Genomic DNA, 22,494 nt, shown 5'->3' on the forward strand with positions numbered 1-22,494 from the left:
CCGTTTCCCGCTTTGGCAGCAGGAGCGGGTTCCCGTGCGACACCAGGCTGGCGTCCTCAGCGTGCATGGAGCGCGCAGCAAAGTGGTCCATCAGGTCGGTGAGCTCCTTCAGCTGCGCAGGCGACGGGTTGAGGAAGCTGAAGTGGTAGGCCAGCTTCGCCGCCAGCACCTGCTTCGCAATGTGCACACGGCCAACGAGAGTCAGAGACAGGGCAGCCCACAGACGCGCCACAAACGCCATGCCGCGAGCCCGCCGGGTGTACAAGTCAGCTGCAGCCGCATCCGAGTCCCATGACAGGGGCACACCCAGGTGCGTCACGGCGCCAGTGGTAAACGACACCCCCGTGTGTGGGCAAGGGCCCGTCAGGTGCGCAAACCTGCCAAGGCCCATGGCCTTGCTCTTGTCCGGATGGACACGGGCGTTGGACGCGCGGCAGAACAGCTGTACTGCCGCCATCAGGACCGGCCCGTCCACCGCCGGGTCGCGCGCCGTGAGGGTCGTGTCGTCAGCGTGGTGGGCAGCCGGTGGCGCCTGCTCGCCGCTGGGTAACAGGGGCGTGCGCAGTGCCCCTTGCTCCACCTGCCGCCGCAGAAAGGACGTCAGTGGCTACATCTGGATGACCCACAGGGGTGGTGAGGCGGTGCTGCCCTGCGGCAAGCCGTTCAGCACTGGGAAGGCGTCAGAGAGCATCCCGTTCACACACACGCGGGCAGAGCCGTTGGCAGTGAGCAGGCGGATCCAGCGTAGCATGCGCGGCCCAAACCCCAGTCCCTCCGCGGACGCATACAGCCACTGCCGGTGCACCCGGTCATACGCCTTTTCTATGTCCAAGAAGTACAGCGCACCACCCTGCCGTGGCGTGCCGTCCGCGCCCACGTCCAGGCGCATCCATTCGCACGTGGCCGACCGCGGCCGCCAGCCGGGCAGGCAGCCCCGCTGGCGCTGGCGCGTCGCTGTACACCCACGCCCACGTGGTGGCTGAGTCCGGGCGCACATGGGTAAGCAGCGCCCGGGTGAGCATCTTCCAGGGTTGCCGGCCTGGCTGGGCAAGGAGGGCGAAAGTCTTAGCTTGCAGGGCAGACAGGAACGCAGGCAGGTCGACATGGTTGACACCCCCGTCCTTGTACGTCAGACATGCCGTTTCCCGCTTTGGCAGCAGGAGCGGGTTCCCGTGCGACACCAGGCTGGCGTCCTCAGCGTGCATGGAGCGCGCAGCAAAGTGGTCCACCAGGTCGGTGAGTTCCTTCAGCTGCGCAGGCGACGGGTTGAGGAAGCTGAAGTGGTAGGCCAGCTTCGCCGCCAGCACCTGCTTCGCAATGTGCACACGGCCAACGAGAGTCAGAGACAGGGCAGCCCACAGACGCGCCACAAACGCCATACCGCGAGCCCGCCGGGTGTACAGGTCAGCTGCAGCCGCAACAGAGTCGCACGACAGAGGCACACCCAGGTGCGTCACGGCGCCAGTGGTAAACGGCACCCCCGTGTGTGGGCAAGGGCCCGTCAGGTGCGCAAACCTGCCAAGGCCCATGGCCTTGCTCTTGTCCGGATGGACACGGGCGTTGGACGCGCGGCAGAACAGCTGTACTGCCGCCATCAGGACCGGCCCGTCCACCGCCGGGTCGCGCGCCGTGAGGGTCGTGTCGTCAGCGTGGTGGGCAGCCGGTGGCGCCTGCTCGCCGCTGGGTAACAGGGGCGTGCGCAGTGCCCCTTGCTCCACCTGCCGCCGCAGAAAGGACGTCAGTGGCTGCATCTGGATGACCCACAGGGGTGGTGAGGCGGTGCTGCCCTGCGGCAAGCCGTTCAGCACTGGGAAGGCGTCAGAGAGCATCCCGTTCACACACACGCGGGCAGAGCCGTTGGCAGTGAGCAGGCGGATCCAGCGTAGCATGCGCGGCCCAAACCCCAGTCCCTCCGCGGACGCATACAGCCACTGTCGGTGCACCCGGTCATACGCCTTTTCAATGTCCAAGAAGTACAGCGCACCACCCTGCCGTGGCGTGCCGTCCGCGCCCACGTCCAGGCGCATCCATTCGATCAGGCCTTGGAGGTACAGCGCATTGTCTCCAATCCAGCGGCCGGTGATGAACGCAGGCTGCTTTCAGGCAGCAGGGGGGCAGCGCGTCTGCCCCTGTTCAACCTTGTAAGGATGATTCCTAAAAAAAAAAAAAAAAGTCTGCAGCTCATCCACAACTGCATCCAGGGCGGGCTGCAGGCGGGCGCTGACGGCCTTGGACACCATCTTGAAGTCGCAGTTGAGCAGCGTGATGGGCCGGTACGACGCCAGCTCGGCGCGGTCCAGGCTTTTGCCCTTGTAGATGAGGGTGATGATGCCCTCCCGCCAGGAGGCGGGCAGCGCCGCCGCCATTTCACCGCCATCGTGGGCGTCTGCAGCGGCAGCAAAGGCAGCGGCAGCAGCAGCACACAAGCGCGGACCCAGCAGCGCCCAGAAAACCTTGTACACCTCATACGGGACCCCGTCCGACCCAGGCGCTTTACCATTGGCGGAGCCAGCCAGCGCTGCCATCAGCTCGGCATCACTGAGGGCGCCGTCACCGGACCCCTCTGCGGCGGCCTGCAGATCCGCCGGAACCTTGCGGTCAATGGCCGCCAGAAGCTGTTGCTGCGACACCGTACAGACAGGCTGCACGCGGAACAGGCCGGTGGGGCTGGTGCTGCTGTACATGGCTGCGGCGGCTGCGGAGACAGTGTTGCGCGTGCCCGGCCCCGTGAGCGCCACAGGCGCCGGTTGCCCCGGCACCTTCAAGTGCGTGATGGGCTCCTGCGCGCCGGCTGCTGGCTCGTCAGCCTGCCGATGGAACCAGCGTGTGCCCCGCTCCCCATGCTCCTCCATCAGTGCAGCGCGGGCATTGTGGCTGGCTGCTGCGGCAGCTGCCCGCTCCTCCCGCACCGCCAAGTTGGCCATGGCCGCAGCCTGACGCTGCGCGGCGCTGGCACCCGGCCGGTCGGCCAGGGCAGCGGCCGTGTCTGCGGCCAGCACCACGCCATGCAGCCCGTCCCGGGTCTGGCGTGCATGCCGACGGTGGATGCTGGTGGCGGCCTCCCGCAAGAAGAACTTGTCCGCCTCCCATTGCGTGCAAGCGCCGTCACCTGTACTGGCCACGGGATTTGCGGCAACGTGCGCCTCCAAGCGCTGCTTGAGCTCCAAACGCAGCGAGGGGTGAAACAACAGGTAGGCGGGGAAGCGCCACTGCTCCCGGTGCGCATGTGGCAGGTCGGGCAAGGACAGGGTGAGCAGCACACCGTTGTGGTCCCCAGGCGCCCCGTACGTGCGAGCGACATCCACCACCCACGGCGCCGCGGTGGCACTGACATACCACCGATCCAGGCGTGCGGGAGTGGCCGGCTTGGGTGTGGCCGGATGCGTGTAGCCCTTGGCGCCGCCACGCTTGCTTTTTTTTTTGAGGAATCATCCTTACAAGGTTGAACAGGGGTGGACCCTTGCTCGCCCAAGGGTCCACCAGACTGAACTGGGCGAGGAGGCTGGCAAGTTGCGGGGCACCTGCAGCACGTGACGGGCTAGGGGCCGCCTCCTGACTGGCATCGGTGACACAGTTCCAGTCCCCACCGACAACAAGCACCCGGTCCGTGGCCAGGTGGGGATGCAGCCCGGCAAAGAAAGCAGGCTTGTCCGCCACGGCCGTGGGCGCATACACACACACAAAGCGCAGGCGCAGGTGACCCACGTCCCAATCCCAACATACCACACGGCCCGCCGCATCCGTTGACGGCGGCTGCAGTACGCAGCCTGGAAGGGACAGCCGACTCCGCGCCAGGATAGCCGTCCCACAGGAGCGGGGCGACGCTGCCGGGCTGGCAGCGAGGCAGTGGCGCCACGGAAGGCACGCCCCCTGCGCGGCACGAAGGCAAGACTCCAGCGCCGTCGTGTCAGTAGCGTGGGTCTCCTGCACCATCGCCACATCCGCCCCAACTTGCTGCAGGTGCGAGACCAGCGCCCGCGCCTTCAACGGCGAGCCCAGGCCGTTGACATTCACTGTCAGCAGCCGAAGGTTCGCCGCTCCCACTGGTGGCCGCATTATGAGCCCCCGCCGGCCACGGCAGCGCCGTGGCGGTTGCGGTTGCTGTTGCTGCTGTGGCGTTTGCCGCGGCGGCCGCCACCCTGGCTGGGGGGCGCGCCGCCGCCGCTGGTGCTCATGCTAACGGCACCTGAGCTGGCGCCGCCGGGGTGCAATGGAGCGCTGCCCAGGCTCATGAGGCTGGAGGTACTGCGGCTGCGGTGCTGGCGTTGCCGGCGGCTGGGCCCGCTGGCCCCGCCGGGGTCCGCCGGCCCACGCTTAGCGGACCGCAGGGTGCGGGCGTCTAGGAGCACGTAGTCCATGTAGGCCGTCTGCACCTGCTGCGCGGCGTCATCCAGCTGCTCCGTCACGTCGGAAGGCAGGGGTGTATCTGCAGGCTGGGCTGAGTACAGGCGCCACCAGCCAGTGAACTCGTCGCGCAGCTGTGCCAGGACGGCGGTACGGCCGGCCGGCACGCGGCAGACGGCCCAGTCCGGTACGGTGGCGCCCTGGTCACGGAGGTAGGCGAGGAGGCGGCCACCAAGCGTGTCGTGGCCCAGCTGCGCCCACTCAAACCCCTGCACATCTGCGCAGCGGTTCTGGTGCGTCACGAGGTCAGAGCCGATGGCAACACACGCGTCCCGGGTCAGGCAAACGGCCCCGTACTCCGCCTCACTGCCCGCACCCCCACCCGCGCGCCCAGCCATGTCGGCCGAAGCCCCAGCCGGCGCGCCCAGGCCCCTGCCCCTGCCCTTACCACCACCCGCCGGTTGTAACGTCTGCAGTGGCGGCCGCGCCTGGGGCGGCGGCTGAGGCACTGCCTGCCCCGCTCCTCCACCCTGGCGCCCCGACCCGCTGCCCCCACCATCCTGCTGTCCCCCGGCCGGCCGCCCAGTGGGCACGTGCGGTGGCGAGCTAGCACCGTCCTGCGGGGGAGGCAGCCCGCCGCCCAAGCGCCCTGCCCTCTGCTGCGGGAGCTGGGCGGGGCCACCGCGCCCTTTAGAGCGGGGCTGTTGCTGTGGCGGCGGCGGCGGTGCGTGCACGGCTGGTTGCGCCCGTCGCCCACGCCCAGACGCCGCCGTGGCAGCGCCATCACCCACGCCGTCCTGTCCCCCCAGCGTGGCCAGGACCGCAAACCGGGAGCCGGTCCGGGGCCTGGGCGGCTGCACCTGGCACTGCTGCTCCTGCTGCTGCTGTTGCTGTACCCGCCGTTGCTGCTGGAGATGGAGGTCCGCCATGTAGGCCAAGTACCTCTGCATCACAGCGGTCTGCTCCTGATCCTGCCTGGCGGCTGCCCGCTGATCAAAGGGCGGCTGTGCCGCGGGAGCCCCACTGGGACCTTTGAAGAGCGGGCGGCGTACGATGCAGCATCACCAGGGGAACGGGCGGGGGCGTGGCCTCGGGCGCCGTACTTCCTGGCGCCGGAGGCTGGGGTGGTGGTGCACCCGGAGCACTGCCGGATTGCGGGTGTCAGCTTGGCGGACTACACGGTGCGGGACGTGCGGCGGGCCATCACCGCGGCTAACCCGGCCGCACCTCCGGCTCCGGCCCGCCCTGCAGCCATGCCGTGCCCAGCGCCAGCACAGCAGGCGGGGGGTTCGGGGACCCAGCCGGCGGCACAGTCGCGGCTGGTGGAGCGGGAGGCGGAGTGGCAGCGTGCAGCGGCGCAGCTGACCACCACGGCGGCGCAGCATTTCCACAATAACCCGGTGGCTCTGGACCCCTGGCTTCACCGCACCTCTGCGGCAGCCGCGCTGCAGAACACGCCGGCGAGAGAACTGCAGTCGTATGCGTCCCCGTCCCAGCAGTCGGGTGAGGGGCCGCGGCGGTCCGCGCGGCTGCAGGAGCAGGCGGCGGGCGGGGCGGGGCCTAGCACGGGGCCTGCCACGGCGGCGGCGGCAGCAGCAGCGGCGGTGGAGGGCGACCCTCGCATGCCGCCCCCGGATGCGTCCCTTCTGCGGGGTACGTGGCGGAGGCTGTGGGACAGCCACGCCAGTCGGGGGGCTAAGGTGCTTGTGTACCGGCTGCAACATGCTTACCTGCCTTGCGGGCTGTACAGGGCGGGCAAGGGCATTCGTCCACGGGTGACCACGGGGTGCGGGGGGTTGGGGGCGCACTGTCCTCACCCCGCCTGCGGGCCACCTTGCCCGCGGGCGTGGGCCAGCCTGACGCACATCTTCCTGGAGTGTCCAGCTTATGCGCAGGCGAGGACGTGGCTGCAGCAGCTGTGGGCCTGCGTTGCGCCCCAGGCAGCGGCGCCGCCAGTGACGGACGCGGGCTTCATGCTGGGGGACCGCATGGGTATGTGGGCCTCAGGCCCGCGGGGGGCGGGCGCGCTGCTGTGGAGCACTTTGCGGGCCACCTTCTTGTACGCCGTCTGGTGTGCGTACTGGTCCCGTGAGCCTGCTAAGCAGACGTCGGAGCATGTGGTTCGGGAGGTGGTCAGCGAGCTGCGCAGGGTGATGCAGCTGCGTTTCACTGCCGCCACGCTAACCCCTGAAACCCTGTCGGCTCTGCCCACTCAGCTTCTCACCGCACAGCTCAAGGCGGCTAAGCTGGAGCACTTTGTTGCCATCTGGTCGGCGGGTGGCGCGCTTTGTGAAGTGGAGGAGGTTCAGGGTGGGTCACCGAAGTTGCACTTGCGGCTGACGCTTGCATCACCTGTGCAGGCCCCCTAGGTTTCCTTTTGGGCGGCGGTTCTTTCCATGCGCTGGCGTGGCGTATTATCGTCATCAGCTTGTCTGGCGCCCATGAGTACTAGCCCTGGCTGGAGTGGCAGCGCCTGGGCGGCTGTGGGACTTCCTGCACAGCGCGTCTTGCAGCGGACTGGAGCCCACTTAGTCAGCGCCACATCTGGCCCGTTTTAGTTTTCTGCTTGTGTCTCCTCTGCCGGTTCTCCTGGGGTGTTGCTTAAGCAACCGACTTGTGGGGGTGGGGTGGGTTTTGGGCGGGGCGAGTGCGTAGCGCTGGTGTTTTCTTTTCTGGCGCGCAGTGGTGGTGGTTCTTGCGGTTAGGCTGTGGTGTAGGCTGGTGCTTGGGTTAGGTCTGGCGGTGTTTTTTGTGCAACCCCTCCCGGGGGGCGGGGGGGCCAGCCTCCTGCTCTGTCTGCCGGGTCGGGGTGGGGTGGGGTGGGATGGTTTGGGGTGTTTGGTGGCGGTTTTCGAGGTGTTTGCTTTCTGTTTTCTTCTCTCTTCTTCTCTTCTTGCCCTGTCAGGGTTCTGGTCTCGGGGACCAGGCTGCTTTCTGGCAGCAGGGGGGCAGCGCGTCTGCCCCTGTTCAACCTTGTAAGGATGATTCCTCAAAAAAAAAAAGCCGGCCCAGCATCGGCAGTGCGACGCCTGGCCGCCGGTGGCCCCCCCACGCCTGCCGACGGCTGCCCCCCGCTAAGCCCTCCCGCTGCCACCCGCTGCTGTGAAGAGGGCTGCTGCTGTCGCTCGGCCCTCAGGGGAGCCGCAGCAGCATGGGTGCTTCCCCCCGCCACCAGAGCTGGCAGCGAGGGCGAGGCCACGGCGGGTGGTCCGCTGGCGCCACCAGCGGCAGCCGCTGTGTCACCCACACCCGCCGCCTCCTGCATCTGCACGTCCCCCATGTGGTCAACTATGTCAACACGTTGCCCACGCCGTAACGCCGCCACGCCAGGGCAACCGCCCGCCCCGTCCTGCCCCCCCCGCGTGGCCAGGACCACAACCTGGGAGCCAGTCCGGGGCCTGGGCGACTGCCCCTGGCGCTGCAGCTCCTGCTGCTGCTGTTGCTGTAACCGCCGTTGCCGCTGGAGATTGAGGTCCGCCAGCTCGGCCAAGTACCGCCGCATCACAGCGGTCTGCTCCTGATCCTGCCCAGCGGCTGCCTGCTGATCCAAGGGCGGCCGTGGCGCGGGAGCGCCACTGGGCTGCTGCTGCACGCCAGCCGGCCCAGCACCGGCAGGGCGAGGCCTGGCTGCCGGCGGCCCCCCCACGCCTGCCGCCGGCTGGACCCCGCTAAGCCCTCCCGCGGTCACCCGCTGCTGCGAAGAGGGCTGCTGCTGCAGTGCGGCCCGCAGGGCAGCCGCAGCAGCACGGTTGCTTCCCCCCGCCACCAGAACTGGCAGCGGGGGCGGGGCCCTGCTGTGTGGCCCGCTGGCGCCACCAGCTGCAGCCGCCGCGTCACCCAAACCCGCCGCCTCCTGCATCTGCATGTCCCCCACGTGGTCAACGATGTCCGCTGCGGTCGCCATGGCAGCCGCGGGCCTCACCACACCCAAGGTGTTGCCACCCAGGTCGGCGACCCCGGCTGCAGCCTGAGCAAGGCTGCCTGCCGCAGCTGTCGTGGCCGTCCCAGCCGCCTGGGGGGCGCCACGGACCTCCACCTGCATGGGCTCCTCACCTGGCATCTCAAACTTGGCACAATGCAGGTGAGAGAGCTGCGGGTCCCAGACTGGGCCCCGTACACAGGCAAAGATGTGGTTGGTGATGCCCTGGCCTGCGGGGGCCTGGGGCTCAGCCCCCACCTGACGGGCCCTTGCCCACACACGGGGGTGCCGTTTACCACTGGCGCCGTGACGCACCTGGGTGTGCCTCTGTCGTGCGACTCTGTTGCGGCTGCAGCTGACCTGTACACCCGGCGGGCTCGCGGTATGGCGTTTGTGGCGCGTCTGTGGGCTGCCCTGTCTCTGACTCTCGTTGGCCGTGTGCACATTGCGAAGCAGGTGCTGGCGGCGAAGCTGGCCTACCACTTCAGCTTCCTCAACCCGTCGCCTGCGCAGCTGAAGGAACTCACCGACCTGGTGGACCACTTTGCTGCGCGCTCCATGCACGCTGAGGACGCCAGCCTGGTGTCGCACGGGAACCCGCTCCTGCTGCCAAAGCGGGAAACGGCATGTCTGACGTACAAGGACGGGGGTGTCAACCATGTCGACCTGCCTGCGTTCCTGTCTGCCCTGCAAGCTAAGACTTTCGCCCTCCTTGCCCAGCCAGGCCGGCAACCCTGGAAGATGCTCACCCGGGCGCTGCTTACCCATGTGCGCCCGGACTCAGCCACCACGTGGGCGTGGGTGTACAGCGACGCGCCAGCGCCAGCGGGGCTGCCTGCCCGGCTGGCGGCCGCGGTCGGCCACGTGCGGAGCGCGGGTGTGGAACAGCATCCGCCGCAGCCAGCCACTCAGCCGCCAGCGGCGCCGCCACAGTGGCGGGTTAGCCTGGACCAGCTGTGGGTGGCTAACGCTGCGGGGGCTGTGTCCTACGTCCACTACACGGGGCGGCTCTTGGAGCCTGGGCCTGGCGTGCTGCCCCCGGCGGTGGATGGGGCGTGGCAGCCTGCCTGTGTGCTGCAGCATCGCAAGCCGCGGCACCTGTGGACCTTTGAAGAGCGGGCGGCGTACGATGCAGCATCACCAGGGGAACGGGCGGGGGCGTGGCCTCGGGCGCCGTACTTCCTGGCGCCGGAGGCTGGGGTGGTGGTGCACCCGGAGCACTGCCGGATTGCGGGTGTCAGCTTGGCGGACTACACGGTGCGGGACGTGCGGCGGGCCATCACCGCGGCTAACCCGGCCGCACCTCCGGCTCCGGCCCGCCCTGCAGCCATGCCGTGCCCAGCGCCAGCACAGCAGGCGGGGGGTTCGGGGACCCAGCCGGCGGCACAGTCGCGGCTGGTGGAGCGGGAGGCGGAGTGGCAGCGTGCAGCGGCGCAGCTGACCACCACGGCGGCGCAGCATTTCCACAATAACCCGGTGGCTCTGGACCCCTGGCTTCACCGCACCTCTGCGGCAGCCGCGCTGCAGAACACGCCGGCGAGAGAACTGCAGTCGTATGCGTCCCCGTCCCAGCAGTCGGGTGAGGGGTGAGGTGCAACCCCTCCCGGGGGGCGGGGGGGCCAGCCTCCTGCTCTGTCTGCCGGGTCGGGGTGGGGTGGGGTGGGGTGGGATGGATGGGGGTGGTTGGTGGCGGTTTCGAGGTGTTTGCTTTTTGTTTTCTTCTCTTTTCTTCTCTTCTTGCCCTGTCAGGGTTCTGGTCTCGGGGACCAGGCTGCTTTTAGGCAGCAGGGGGGCAGCGCGTCTGCCCCTGTTCAACCTTGTAAGGATGATTCCTCAAAAAAAAAAGGGGCCGCGGCGGTCCCTGCGCAGCTCGCTGACCACCTCCCGAACCACATGCTCCGACGTCTGCTTAGCAGGCTCGCGGGACCAGTACGCACACCAGACGGCGTACAAGAAGGTGGCCCGCAAAGTGCTCCACAGCAGCGCGCCCGCCCCCCGCGGGCCTGAGGCCCACATACCCATGCGGTCCCCCAGCATGAAGCCCGCGTCCGTCACTGGCGGCGCCGCTGCCTGGGGCGCAACGCAGGCCCACAGCTGCTGCAGCCACGTCCTCGCCTGCGCATAAGCTGGACACTCCAGGAAGATGTGCGTCAGGCTGGCCCACGCCCGCGGGCCAGGTGGCCCGCAGGCGGGGTGAGGACAGTGCGCCCCCAACCCCCCGCACCCCGTGGTCACCCGTGGCCGAATGCCCTTGCCCGCCCTGTACAGCCCGCAAGGCAGGTAAGCATGTTGCAGCCTGTACACCAGGACCTTTGCCCCCCGACTGGCGTGGCTGTCCCACAGCCTCCGCCACGTACCCCGCAGAAGGGACGCATCCGGGGGCGGCATGCGAGGGTCGCCCTCCACCGCCGCCGCTGCTGCCGCCGCCGCCGTGGCAGGCCCAGTGCTAGGTCCCGCCCCTCCCGCCGCCTGCTCCTGCAGCCGCGCGGACCGCCGCGGCCCCTCACCTGACTGCTGGGACGGGGACGCATACGACTGCAGTTCTCTCGCCGGCGTGTTCTGCAGCCCGGCTGCCGCAGAGGTGCGGTGAAGCCAGGGGTCCAGAGCCACCGGGTTATTGTGGAAATGCTGCGCCGCCGTGGTGGTCAGCTGCGCCGCTGCACGCTGCCACTCCGCCTCCCGCTCCGCCAGCCGCGACTGTGCCGCCGGCTGGGGCCCCGAATCCCCCGCCTGCTGTGTTGGCGCCGGGCACGGCATGGCTGCAGGGCGGGCCGGAGCCGGAGGTGCGGCCGGGTTGGCCGCGGTGATGGCCCGCCGCACGTCCCGCACCGTGTAGTCCGCCAAGCTGACACCCGCAATCCGGCAGTGCTCCGGGTGCACCACCACCCCAGCCTCCGGCGCCAGGAAGTACGGCGCCCGAGGCCACGCCCCCGCCCGGTCCCCTGGTGATGCTGCATTGTACGCCGCCCGCTCTTCAAAGGTCCACAGGTGCCGCGGCTTGCGATGCTGCAGCACACAGGCAGGCTGCCACGCCCCATCCACCGCCGGGAGCAGCACGCCAGGCCCAGGCTCCAAGAGCCGCCCCGTGTAGTGGACGTAGGACACAGCCCCCGCAGTGTTAGCCACCCACAGCTGGTCCAGGCTAACCCGCCACTGCGGCGGCGCCGCTGGCGGCTGAGTGGCTGGCTGCGGTGGGTGCTGCTCCACGCCCGCGCGCCGCGCGTGGCCGACCGCGGCCGCCAGCCGGGCAGGCAGCCCCGCTGGCGCCGGCGCGTTGCTGTACACCCACGCCCACGTGGTGGCGGAGTCCGGGCGCACATGAGTAAGCAGCGCCCGGGTGAGCATCTTCCAGGGTTGCCGGCCTGGCTGGGCAAGGAGGGCGAAGGTCTTAGCTTGCAGGGCAGACAGGAACGCAGGCAGGTCGACGTGGTTGACACCCCCATCCTTGTACGTCAGACAGGCCGTTTCCCGCTTTGGCAGCAGGAGCGGGTTCCCGTGCGACACCAGGCTGGCGTCCTCAGCATGCATGGAGCGCGCAGCAAAGTGGTCCACCAGGTCGGTGAGTTCCTTCAGCTGCGCAGGCGACGGGTTGAGGAAGCTGAAGTGGTAGGCCAGCTTCGCCGCCAGCACCTGCTTCGCAATGTGCACACGGCCAACCAGAGTCAGAGACAGGGCAGCCCACAGACGCGCCACAAACGCCATGCCGCGAGCCCGCCGGGTGTACAAGTCAGCTGCAGCCGCATCCGAGTCCCACGACAGGGGCACACCCAGGTGCGTCACGGCGCCAGTGGTAAACGGCACCCCCGTGTGTGGGCAAGGGCCCGTCAGGTGCGCAAACCTGCCAAGGCCCATGGCCTTGCTCTTGTCCGGATGGACACAGGCGTTGGACGCGCGGCAGAACAGCTGTACTGCCGCCATCAGGACCGGCCCGTCCACCGCCGGGTCGCGCGCCGTGAGGGTCGTGTCGTCAGCGTGGTGGGCAGCCGGTGGCGCCTGCTCGCCGCTGGGTAACAGGGGCGTGCGCAGTGCCCCTTGCTCCACCTGCCGCCGCAGAAAGGACGTCAGTGGCTGCATCTGGATGACCCACAGGGGTGGTGAGGCGGTGCTGCCCTGCGGCAAGCCGTTCAGCACTGGGAAGGCGTCAGAGAGCATCCCGTTCACACACACGCGGGCAGAGCCGTTGGCAGTGAGCAGGCGGATCCATCGCAGCATGCGCGGCCCAAACCCAAGTCCCTCCGCGGACGCATACAGCCACTGCCGGTGCACCCGGTCATACGCCTTTTCAATGTCCAAGAAGTACAGCGCACCACCCTGCCGTGGCGTGCCGTCCGCGCCCACGTCCAGGCGCATCCATTCGATCAGGCCTTGGAAGTACAGCGCGTTGTCTCCAATCCAGCGGCCGGTGATGAACGCAGTCTGCAGCTCATCCACAACTGCATCCAGGGCGGGCTGCAGGCGGGCACTGACGGCCTTGGACACCATCTTGAAGTCGCAGTTGAGCAGCGTGATGGGCCGGTAGGACGCCAGCTCGGCGCGGTCCAGGCTTTTGCCCTTGTAGATGAGCGTGATGATGCCCTCCCGCCAGGAGGCAGGCAGCGCCGCCGCCATTTCGCCGCCATCGTGGGCGTCTGCAGCGGCAGCAAAGGCAGCGGCAGCAGCAGCACACAAGCGCGGACCCAGCAGCGCCCAGAAAACCTTGTACACCTCGTACGGGACCCCGTCCGACCCAGGTGCTTTACCATTGGCGGAGACTGCAGACTGCGTTCATCACCGGCCGCTGGATTGGAGACAACACGCTGTACTTCCAAGGCCTGATCGAATGGATGCGCCTGGACGTGGGCGCGGACGGCACGCCACGGCAGGGTGGTGCGCTGTACTTCTTGGACATTGAAAAGGCGTATGACCGGGTGCACCGGCAGTGGCTGTATGCGTCCGCGGAGGGTCTGGGGTTTGGGCCGCGCATGCTACGCTGGATCCGCCTGCTCACTGCCAACGGCTCTGCCCGCGTGTGTGTGAACGGGATGCTCTCTGACGCCTTCCCAGTGCTGAACGGCTTGCCGCAGGGCAGCACCGCCTCACCACCCCTGTGGGTCATCCAGATGCAGCCACTGACGTCCTTTCTGCGGCGGCAGGTGGAGCAAGGGGCACTGCGCACGCCCCTGTTACCCAGCGGCGAGCAGGCGCCACCGGCTGCCCACCACGCTGACGACACGACCCTCACGGCGCGCGACCCGGCGGTGGACGGGCCAGTCCTGATGGCGGCAGTACAGCTGTTCTGCCGCGCGTCCAACGCCTGTGTCCATCCGGACAAGAGCAAGGCCATGGGCCTTGGCAGGTTTGCGCACCTGACGGGCCCTTGCCCACACACGGGGGTGCCGTTTACCACTGGCGCCGTGACGCACCTAGGTGTGCCCCTGTCGTGGGACTCGGATGCGGCTGCAGCTGACTTGTACACCCGGCGGGCTCGCGGCATGGCGTTTGTGGCGCGTCTGTGGGCTGCCCTGTCTCTGACTCTGGTTGGCCGTGTGCACATTGCGAAGCAGGTGCTGGCGGCGAAGCTGGCCTACCACTTCAGCTTCCTCAACCCATCGCCTGCGCAGCTGAAGGAACTCACCGACCTGGTGGACCACTTTGCTGCGCGCTCCATGCACGCTGAGGACGCCAGCCTGGTGTCGCACGGGAACCCGCTCCTGCTGCCAAAGCGGGAAACGGCCTTTTTTTTTGAGGAATCATCCTTACAAGGTTGAACAGGGGCAGACGCGCTGCCCCCCTGCTGCCAAAAAAACAGCCTGGTCCCCGAGACCAGAACCCTGACAGGGCAAGAAGAGAAGAAAAGAGAAGAAAACAGAAAGCAAACACCTCGAAACCGCCACCAACCACCCCCAACCATCCCACCCCACCCCACCCCACCCCGACCCGGCAGACAGAGCAGGAGGCTGGCCCCCCCGCCCCCCGGGAGGGGTTGCACAAAAACACCGCCAGACCTAACCCAAGCACCAACCTACAACAAAGCCGGACCGGGCAAGAACCACCACCACCGCGCGCCAGAAAAGAAAACACCAGTGCTACGCATTCGCCCCGCCCAAACCCACCCCACCCCCACAAGTCGGTTGCTTAAGCAACACCCCAGGAGAACCGGCCGAGGAGACACAAGCAGAAAACTAAACGGGCCAGATGTGGCGCTGACTACGCGGGCTCCAGCCCGCTGCAAGATGCGCTGTGCAGGAAGGCCCACAGCCGCCCAGGCGCTGCGACGCCAGCCAGAGCTAAAACACATGGGCGCCAGATAAGCTGATGACGCCCTGTCTGTCTGACGTACAAGGATGGGGGTGTCAACCACGTCGACCTGCCTGCGTTCCTGTCTGCCCTGCAAGCTAAGACCTTCGCCCTCCTTGCCCAGCCAGGCCGGCAACCCTGGAAGATGCTCACCCGGGCGCTGCTTACTCATGTGCGCCCGGACTCCGCCACCACGTGGGCGTGGGTGTACAGCGACGCGCCGGCGCCAGCGGGGCTGCCTGCCCGGCTGGCGGCCGCGGTCGGCCACGTGCGGAGCGCGGGCGTGGAGCAGCACCCACCGCAGCCAGCCACTCAGCCGCCAGCGGCGCCGCCGCAGTGGCGGGTTAGCCTGGACCAGCTGTGGGTGGCTAACACTGCGGGGGCTGTGTCCTACGTCCACTACACGGGGCGGCTCTTGGAGCCTGGGCCTGGCGTGCTGCCCCCGGCGGTGGATGGGGCGTGGCAGCCTGCCTGTGTGCTGCAGCATCGCAAGCCGCGGCACCTGTGGACCTTTGAAGAGCGGGCGGCGTACGATGCAGCATCACCAGGGGACCGGGCGGGGGCGTGGCCTCGGGCGCCGTACTTCCTGGCGCCGGAGGCTGGGGTGGTGGTGCACCCGGAGCACTGCCGGATTGCGGGTGTCAGCTTGGCGGACTACACGGTGCGGGACGTGCGGCGGGCCATCACCGCGGCCAACCCGGCCGCACCTCCGGCTCCGGCCCGCCCCGCAGCCATGCCGTGCCCGGCGCCAACACAGCAGGCGGGGGATTCGGGGCCCCAGCCGGCGGCACAGTCGCGGCTGGCGGAGCGGGAGGCGGAGTGGCAGCGTGCAGCGGCGCAGCTGACCACCACGGCGGCGCAGCATTTCCACAATAACCCGGTGGCTCTGGACCCCTGGCTTCACCGCACCTCTGTGGCAGCCGGGCTGCAGAACACGCCGGCGAGAGAACTGCAGTCGTATGCGTCCCCGTCCCAGCAGTCGGGTGAGGGGCCGCGGCGGTCCGCGCGGCTGCAGGAGCAGGCGGCGGGAGGGGCGGGACCTAGCACTGGGCCTGCCACGGCGGCGGCGGCAGCAGCGGCGGCGGTGGAGGGCGACCCTCGCATGCCCCCCCCGGATGCGTCCCTTCTGCGGGGTACGTGGCGGAGGCTGTGGGACAGCCACGCCAGTCGGGGGGCAAAGGTCCTGGTGTACAGGCTGCAACATGCTTACCTGCCTTGCGGGCTGTACAGGGCGGGCAAGGGCATTCGGCCACGGGTGACCACGGGGTGCGGGGGGTTGGGGGCGCACTGTCCTCACCCCGCCTGCGGGCCACCTTTTTTTTTTTTGAGGAATCATCCTTACAAGGTTGAACAGGGGCAGACGCGCTGCCCCCCTGCTGCCAGAAAGCAGCCTGGTCCCCGAGACCAGAACCCTGACAGGGCAAGAAGAGAAGAAGAGAGAAGAAAACAGAAAGCAAACACCTCGAAAACCGCCACCAAACACCCCAAACCATCCCACCCCACCCCACCCCGACCCGGCAGACAGAGCAGGAGGCTGGCCCCCCCGCCCCCCGGGAGGGGTTGCACAAAAACACCGCCAGACCTAACCCAAGCACCAACCTACACCACAGCCTAACCGCAAGAACCACCACCACTGCGCGCCAGAAAAGAAAACACCAGCGCTACGCACTCGCCCCGCCCAAAACCCACCCCACCCCCACAAGTCGGTTTTTTTTTTTTTTGAGGAATCATCCTTACAAGGTTGAACAGGGGCAGACGCGCTGCCCCCCTGCTGCCTGAAGACAGCCTGGTCCCCGAGACCAGAACCCTGAAAGGGCAAGAAGAGAAGAAAAGAGAAGAAAAACAGAAAGCAAACACCTCGAAAACCGCCAACAACCACCCCCACCCATCCCACCCCACCCCACCCCGACCCGGCAGACAGAGCAGGAGGCTGGCCCCCCCGCCCCCCGGGAGAGGTTGCACAAAAACACCGCCAGACCTAACCCAAGCACCAACCTACACCACAGCCTAACCGCAAGAACCACCACCACCGCGCGCCAGCAAAGAAAACACCAGCGCTACGCACTCGCCCCGCCCAAACCCACCCCACCCCCACAAGTCGGTTTTTTTTTTTTTTTGAGGAATCATCCTTACAAGGTTGAACAGGGGCAGACGCGCTGCCCCCCTGCTGCCTGAAGACAGCCTGGTCCCCGAGACCAGAACCCTGAAAGGGCAAGAAGAGAAGAAAAGAGAAGAAAAACAGAAAGCAAACACCTCGAAAACCGCCAACAACCACCCCCACCCATCCCACCCCACCCCACCCCGACCCGGCAGACAGAGCAGGAGGCTGGCCCCCCCGCCCCCCGGGAGGGGTTGCACAAAAACACCGCCAGACCTAACCCAAGCACCAACCTACACCACAGCCTAACCGCAAGAACCACCACCACCGCGCGCCAGCAAAGAAAACACCAGCGCTACGCACTCGCCCCGCCCAAACCCACCCCACCACCACAAGTCGGTTGCTTAAGCAACACCCCAGGAGAACCGGCAGAGGAGACACAAGCAGAAAACTAAACGGGCCAGATGTGGCGCTGACTAAGCGGGCTCCAGCCCGCTGCAAGACGCGCTGTGCAGGAAGGCCCACAGCCGCCCAGGCGCTGCGACGCCAGCCAGAGCTAAAACACATGGGCGCCAGATAAGCTGATGACGATAATACGCCACGCCAGCGCCTGGAAAGAACCGCCGCCCAAAAGGAAACCTAGGGGGCCTGCACAGGTGATGCAAGCGTCAGCCGCAAGTTCAACTTCGGTGACCCACCCTGAACCTCCTCCACTTCACAAAGCGCGCCACCCGCCGTCCAGATGGCAACAAAGTGCTCCAGCTTAGCCGCCTTGAGCTGTGCGGTGAGAAGCTGTGTGGGCAGAGCCGACAGGGTTTCAGGGGTTAGCGTGGCGGCAGTGAAACGCAGCTGCATCACCCTGCGCAGCTCGCTGACCACCTCCCGAACCACATGCTCCGACGTCTGCTTAGCAGGCTCGCGGGACCAGTACGCACACCAGACGGCGTACAAGAAGGTGGCCCGCAAAGTGCTCCACAGCAGCGCGCCCGCTCCCCGCGGGCCTGATGCCCACACACCCATGCGGTCCCCCAGCATGAAGCCCGCGTCCGTCACTGGCGGCGCCGCTGCCTGGGGCGCAACGCAGGCCCACAGCTGCTGCAGCCACGTCCTCGCCTGCGCATAAGCTGGACACTCCAGGAAGATGTGCGTCAGGCTGGCCCACGCCCGCGGGCCAGGTGGCCCGCAGGCGGGGTGAGGACAGTGCGCCCCCAATCCCCCGCACCCCGTGGTCACCCGTGGACGAATTCCCTTGCCCGCCCTGTACAGCCCGCAAGGCAGGTAAGCATGTTGCAGCCGGTACACCAGCACCTTTGCCCCCCGACTAGCGTGGCTGTCCCACAGCCTCCGCCACGTACCCCGCAGAAGGGACGCATCCGGGGGCGGCATGCGAGGGTCGCCCTCCACCGCCGCCGCTGCTGCCGCCGACGCCGTGGCAGGCCCCGTGCTAGGCCCCGCCCCGCCCGCCGCCTGCTCCTGCAGCCGCGCGGAACGCCGTGGCCCCTCACCCGACTGCTGGGACGGGGACGCATACGACTGCAGTTCTCGCGCCGGCGTGTTCTGCTGCCCGGCTGCCGCGGAGGTGCGGTGGAGCCAGGGGTCCAGAGCCACCGGGTTATTGTGGAAGTGCTGCGCCGCCGTGGTGGTCAGCTGCGCCGCTGCACGCTGCCACTCCGCCTCCCGCTCCGCCAGCCGTGACTGTGCCGCCGGCTGGGGCCCCGAATCCCCCGCCTGCTGTGCTGGCGCCGGGCACGGCATGGCTGCTTAAGCAACACCCCAGGAGAACCGGCAGAGGAGACACAAGCAGAAAACTAAACGGGCCAGATGTGGCGCTGACCAAGCGGGCTCCAGCCCGCTGCAAGACGCGCTGTGCAGGAAGGCCCACAGCCGCCCAGGCGCTGCCACTCCAGCCAGAGCTAGTACTCATGGGCGCCAGACAAGCTGATGACGATAATACGCCACGCCAGCGCCTGGAAAGAACCGCCGCCCAAAAGGAAACCTAGGGGGCCTGCACAGGTGATGCAAGCGTCAGCCGCAAGTTCAACTTCGGTGACCCACCCTGAACCTCCTCCACTTCACAAAGCGCGCCACCCGCCGTCCAGATGGCAACAAAGTGCTCCAGCTTAGCCGCCTTGAGCTGTGCGGTGAGAAGCTGTGTGGGCAGAGCCGACAGGGTTTCAGGGGTTAGCGTGGCGGCAGTGAAACGCAGCTGCATGGATGACGCCGCGCAGCAGGTGCAGACGGCCTACATGGACTACGTGCTCCTAGACGCCCGCACCCTGCGGTCCGCTAAGCGTGGGCCGGCAGACCCCGGCGGTGCTGGCGGGCCCAGCCGCCGGCAACGCCAGCACCGCAGCCGCAGTACTTCCAGCCTCTGCCCCTGTTCAACCTTGTAAGGATGATTCCTCAAAAAAAAAAGGCTCATGAGCCTGGGCAGCGCTCCACTGCGCCCCGGCGGCGCCAGCTCAGGCGCCGCTAGCATGAGCACCAGCTGCGGCGGCGCGCCCCCCAGCCAGGGTGGCGGCCACCGCCGCAATCGCCACAGCAGCAACAGCAACCGCAACCGCCACGGCGCTGCCGTGGCCGGCGGGGGCTCATAATGCGGCCACCAGTGGGAGCGGCGAACCTTCGGCTGCTGACAGTGAATGTCAACGGCCTGGGCTCGCCGTTCAAGGCGCGGGCGCTGGTCTCGCACCTGCAGCAAGTTGGGGCGGATGTGGCGATGGTGCAGGAGACCCACGCTACTGACACGACCGCGCTGGAGTCTTGCCTCCGTGCCGCGCAGGGGGCGTGCCTTCCGTGGCGCCACTGCCTTTTTTTTTTTGAGGAATCATCCTTACAAGGTTGAACAGGGGCAGACGCGCTGCCCCCCTGCTGCCTAAAAGCAGCCTGGTCCCCGAGACCAGAACCCTGACAGGGCAAGAAGAGAAGAAAAGAGAAGAAAACAGAAAGCAAACACCTCGAAACCGCCACCAACCACCCCCATCCATCCCACCCCACCCCACCCCACCCCGACCCGGCAGACAGAGCAGGAGGCTGGCCCCCCCGCCCCCCGGGCGGGGTAGCACAAAAACACCGCCAGACCTAACCCAAGCACCAACCTACAACAAAGCCTAACCGGGCAAGAACCACCACCACCGCGCGCCAGAAAAGAAAACACCAGCGCTACGCACTCGCCCCGCCCAAACCCACCCCACCCCCACAAGTCGGTTGCTTAAGCAACACCCCAGGAGAACCGGCAGAGGAGACACAAGCAGAAAACTAAACGGGCCAGATGTGGCGCTGACTACGCGGGCTCCAGCCCGCTGCAAGATCTTCTTGCCCTGTCAGGGTTCTGGTCTCGGGGACCAGGCTGCTTTCGGGCAGTAGGGGGGCAGCGCGTCTGCCCCTGTTCAACCTTGTAAGGATGATTCCTCAAAAAAAAAAAGATGCGCTGTGCAGGAAGGCCCACAGCCGCCCAGGCGCTGCGACGCCAGCCAGAGCTAAAACACATGGGCGCCAGATAAGCTGATGACGATAATACGCCACGCCAGCGCCTGGAAAGAAGCGCCGCCCAAAAGGAAACCTAGGGGGCCTGCACAGGTGATGCAAGCATCAGCCGCAAGTGCAACTTCGGTGACCCACCCTGGACCTCCTCCACTTCACAGAACGCGCCACCCGCCGCCCAGATGGCCACAAAATGCTCCAGCTTAGCCGCCTTGAGCTGTGCGGTGAGAAGCTGAGTGGGCAGAGCCGACAGGGTTTCAGGGGTTAGCGTGGCGGCAGTGAAGCGCAGCCGCATCACCCTGCGCAGCTCGCTGACCACCTCCCGAACCACATGCTCCGACGTCTGCTTAGCAGGCTCGCGGGACCAGTACGCACACCAGACGGCGTACAAGAAGGTGGCCCGCAAAGTGCTCCACAGCAGCGCTCCCGCCCCCCGCGGGCCTGAGGCCCACATACCCATGCGGTCCCCCAGCATGAAGCCCGCGTCCGTCACTGGCGGCGCCGCTGCCTGGGGCGCAACGCAGGCCCACAGCTGCTGCAGCCACGTCCTCGCCTGCGCATAAGCTGGACACTCCAGTCGTATGCGTCCCCGTCCCAGCAGTCGGGTGAGGGGCCGCGGCGGTCCGCGCGGCTGCAGGAGCAGGCGGCGGGCGGGGCGGGACCTAGCACTGGGCCTGCCACGGCGGTGGCGGCAGCAGCGGCGGCGGTGGAGGGCGACCCTCGCATGCCGCCCCCGGATGCGTCCCTTCTGCGGGGTACGTGGCGGAGGCTGTGGGACAGCCATGCCAGTCGGGGGGCAAAGGTGCTGGTGTACAGGCTGCAACATGCTTACCTGCCTTGCGGGCTGTACAGGGCGGGCAAGGGCATTCGGCCACGGGTGACCACGGGGTGCGGGGGGTTGGGGGCGCACTGTCCTCACCCCGCCTGCGGGCCACCTGGCCCGCGGGCGTGGGCCAGCCTGACGCACATCTTCCTGGAGTGTCCAGCTTATGCGCAGGCGAGGACGTGGCTGCAGCAGCTGTGGGCCTGCGTTGCGCCCCAGGCAGCGGCGCCGCCAGTGACGGACGCGGCCTTCATGCTGGGGGACCGCATGGGTGTGTGGGCCTCAGGCCCGCGGGGGCCGGGCGCGCTGCTGTGGAGCACTTTGCGGGCCACCTTCTTGTACGCCGTCTGGTGTGCGTACTGGTCCCGCGAGCCTGCTAAGCAGACGTCGGAGCATGTGGTTCGGGAGGTGGTCAGCGAGCTGCGCAGGGTGATGCGGCTGCGTTTCACTGCCGCCACGCTAACCCCTGAAACCCTGTCGGCTCTGCCCACTCAGCTTCTCACCGCACAGCTCAAGGCGGCTAAGCTGGAGCACTTTGTTGCCATCTGGTCGGCGGGTGGCGCGCTTTGTGAAGTGGAGGAGGTTCAGGGTGGGTCACCGAAGTTGAACTTGCGGCTGACGCTTGCATCACCTGTGCAGGCCCCCTAGGTTTCCTTTTGGGCGGCGTTTCTTTCCAGGCGCTGGCGTGGCGTTTTTATCGTCATCGGCTTATCTGGCGCCCATGTGTTTTAGCTCTGGCTGGCGTCACAGCGCCTGGGCGGCTGTGGGCCTTCCTGCACAGCGCGTCTTGCAGCGGGCTGGAGCCCGCTTAGTCAGCGCCACATCTGGCCCGTTTAGTTTTCTGCTTGTGTCTCCTCTGCCGGTTCTCCTGGGGTGTTGCTTAAGCAACCGACTTGTGGAGGTGGGGTGGGTTTGGGCGGGGCGAATGCGTAGCTCTGGTGTTTTCTTTTCTGGCGCACGGTGGTGGTGGTTCTTGCGGTTAGGCTGTGGTGTAGGTTGGTGCTTGGGTTAGGTCTGGCGGTGTTTTTGTGCAACCCCTCCCGGGGGGCGGGGGGGCCAGCCTCCTGCTCTGTCTGCCGGGTCGGGGTGGGGTGGAGTGGGTTTGGTGGTTGCTGGCGTTTTCGAGGTGTTTGCTTTCTGTTTTCTTCTCTTCTCTTCTCTTCTTGCCCTTTCAGGGTTCTGGTCTCGGGGACCAGGCTGCTTTCAGGCAGCAGGGGGGCAGCGCGTCTGCCCCTGTTCAACCTTGTAAGGATGATTCCTCAAAAAAAAAAAACTCCAGGAAGATGTGCGTCAGGCTGGCCCACGCCCGCGGGCCAGGTGGCCCGCAGGCGGGGTGAGGACAATGCGCCCCCAACCCCCCGCACCCCGTGGTCACCCGTGGCCGAATGCCCTTGCCCGCCCTGTACAGCCCGCAAGGCAGGTAAGCATGTTGCAGCCTGTACACCAGCACCTTTGCCCCCCGACTGGCGTGGCTATCCCACAGCCTCCGCCACGTACCCCGCAGAAGGGACGCATCCGGGGGCGGCATGCGAGGGTCGCCCTCCACCGCCG

General features: G+C 67.5%; 1 protein-coding gene across 1 annotated transcript; it reads left to right on the forward strand.

The window, feature by feature from the left end:
* The first annotated feature begins 13,056 nt into the window (after nt 1–13,056).
* Nucleotides 13,057–15,838, forward strand: CHLRE_06g278284v5 (uncharacterized protein). The gene is made up of 3 exons (XM_043063199.1): nt 13,057–14,005; nt 14,668–15,672; nt 15,770–15,838. The coding sequence occupies exons 1-3, from the start codon at nt 13,087–13,089 to the stop codon at nt 15,796–15,798; spliced, it is 1,953 nt and encodes a 650-aa protein (XP_042923902.1). The 5' UTR covers nt 13,057–13,086; the 3' UTR covers nt 15,799–15,838.
* Nucleotides 15,839–22,494: the final 6,656 nt, after the last annotated feature.

The sequence above is a fragment of the Chlamydomonas reinhardtii genome, chromosome 6 (genome assembly GCF_000002595.2).
Source record: "Chlamydomonas reinhardtii strain CC-503 cw92 mt+ chromosome 6, whole genome shotgun sequence".
Lineage (NCBI taxonomy): Eukaryota > Viridiplantae > Chlorophyta > Chlorophyceae > Chlamydomonadales > Chlamydomonadaceae > Chlamydomonas > Chlamydomonas reinhardtii.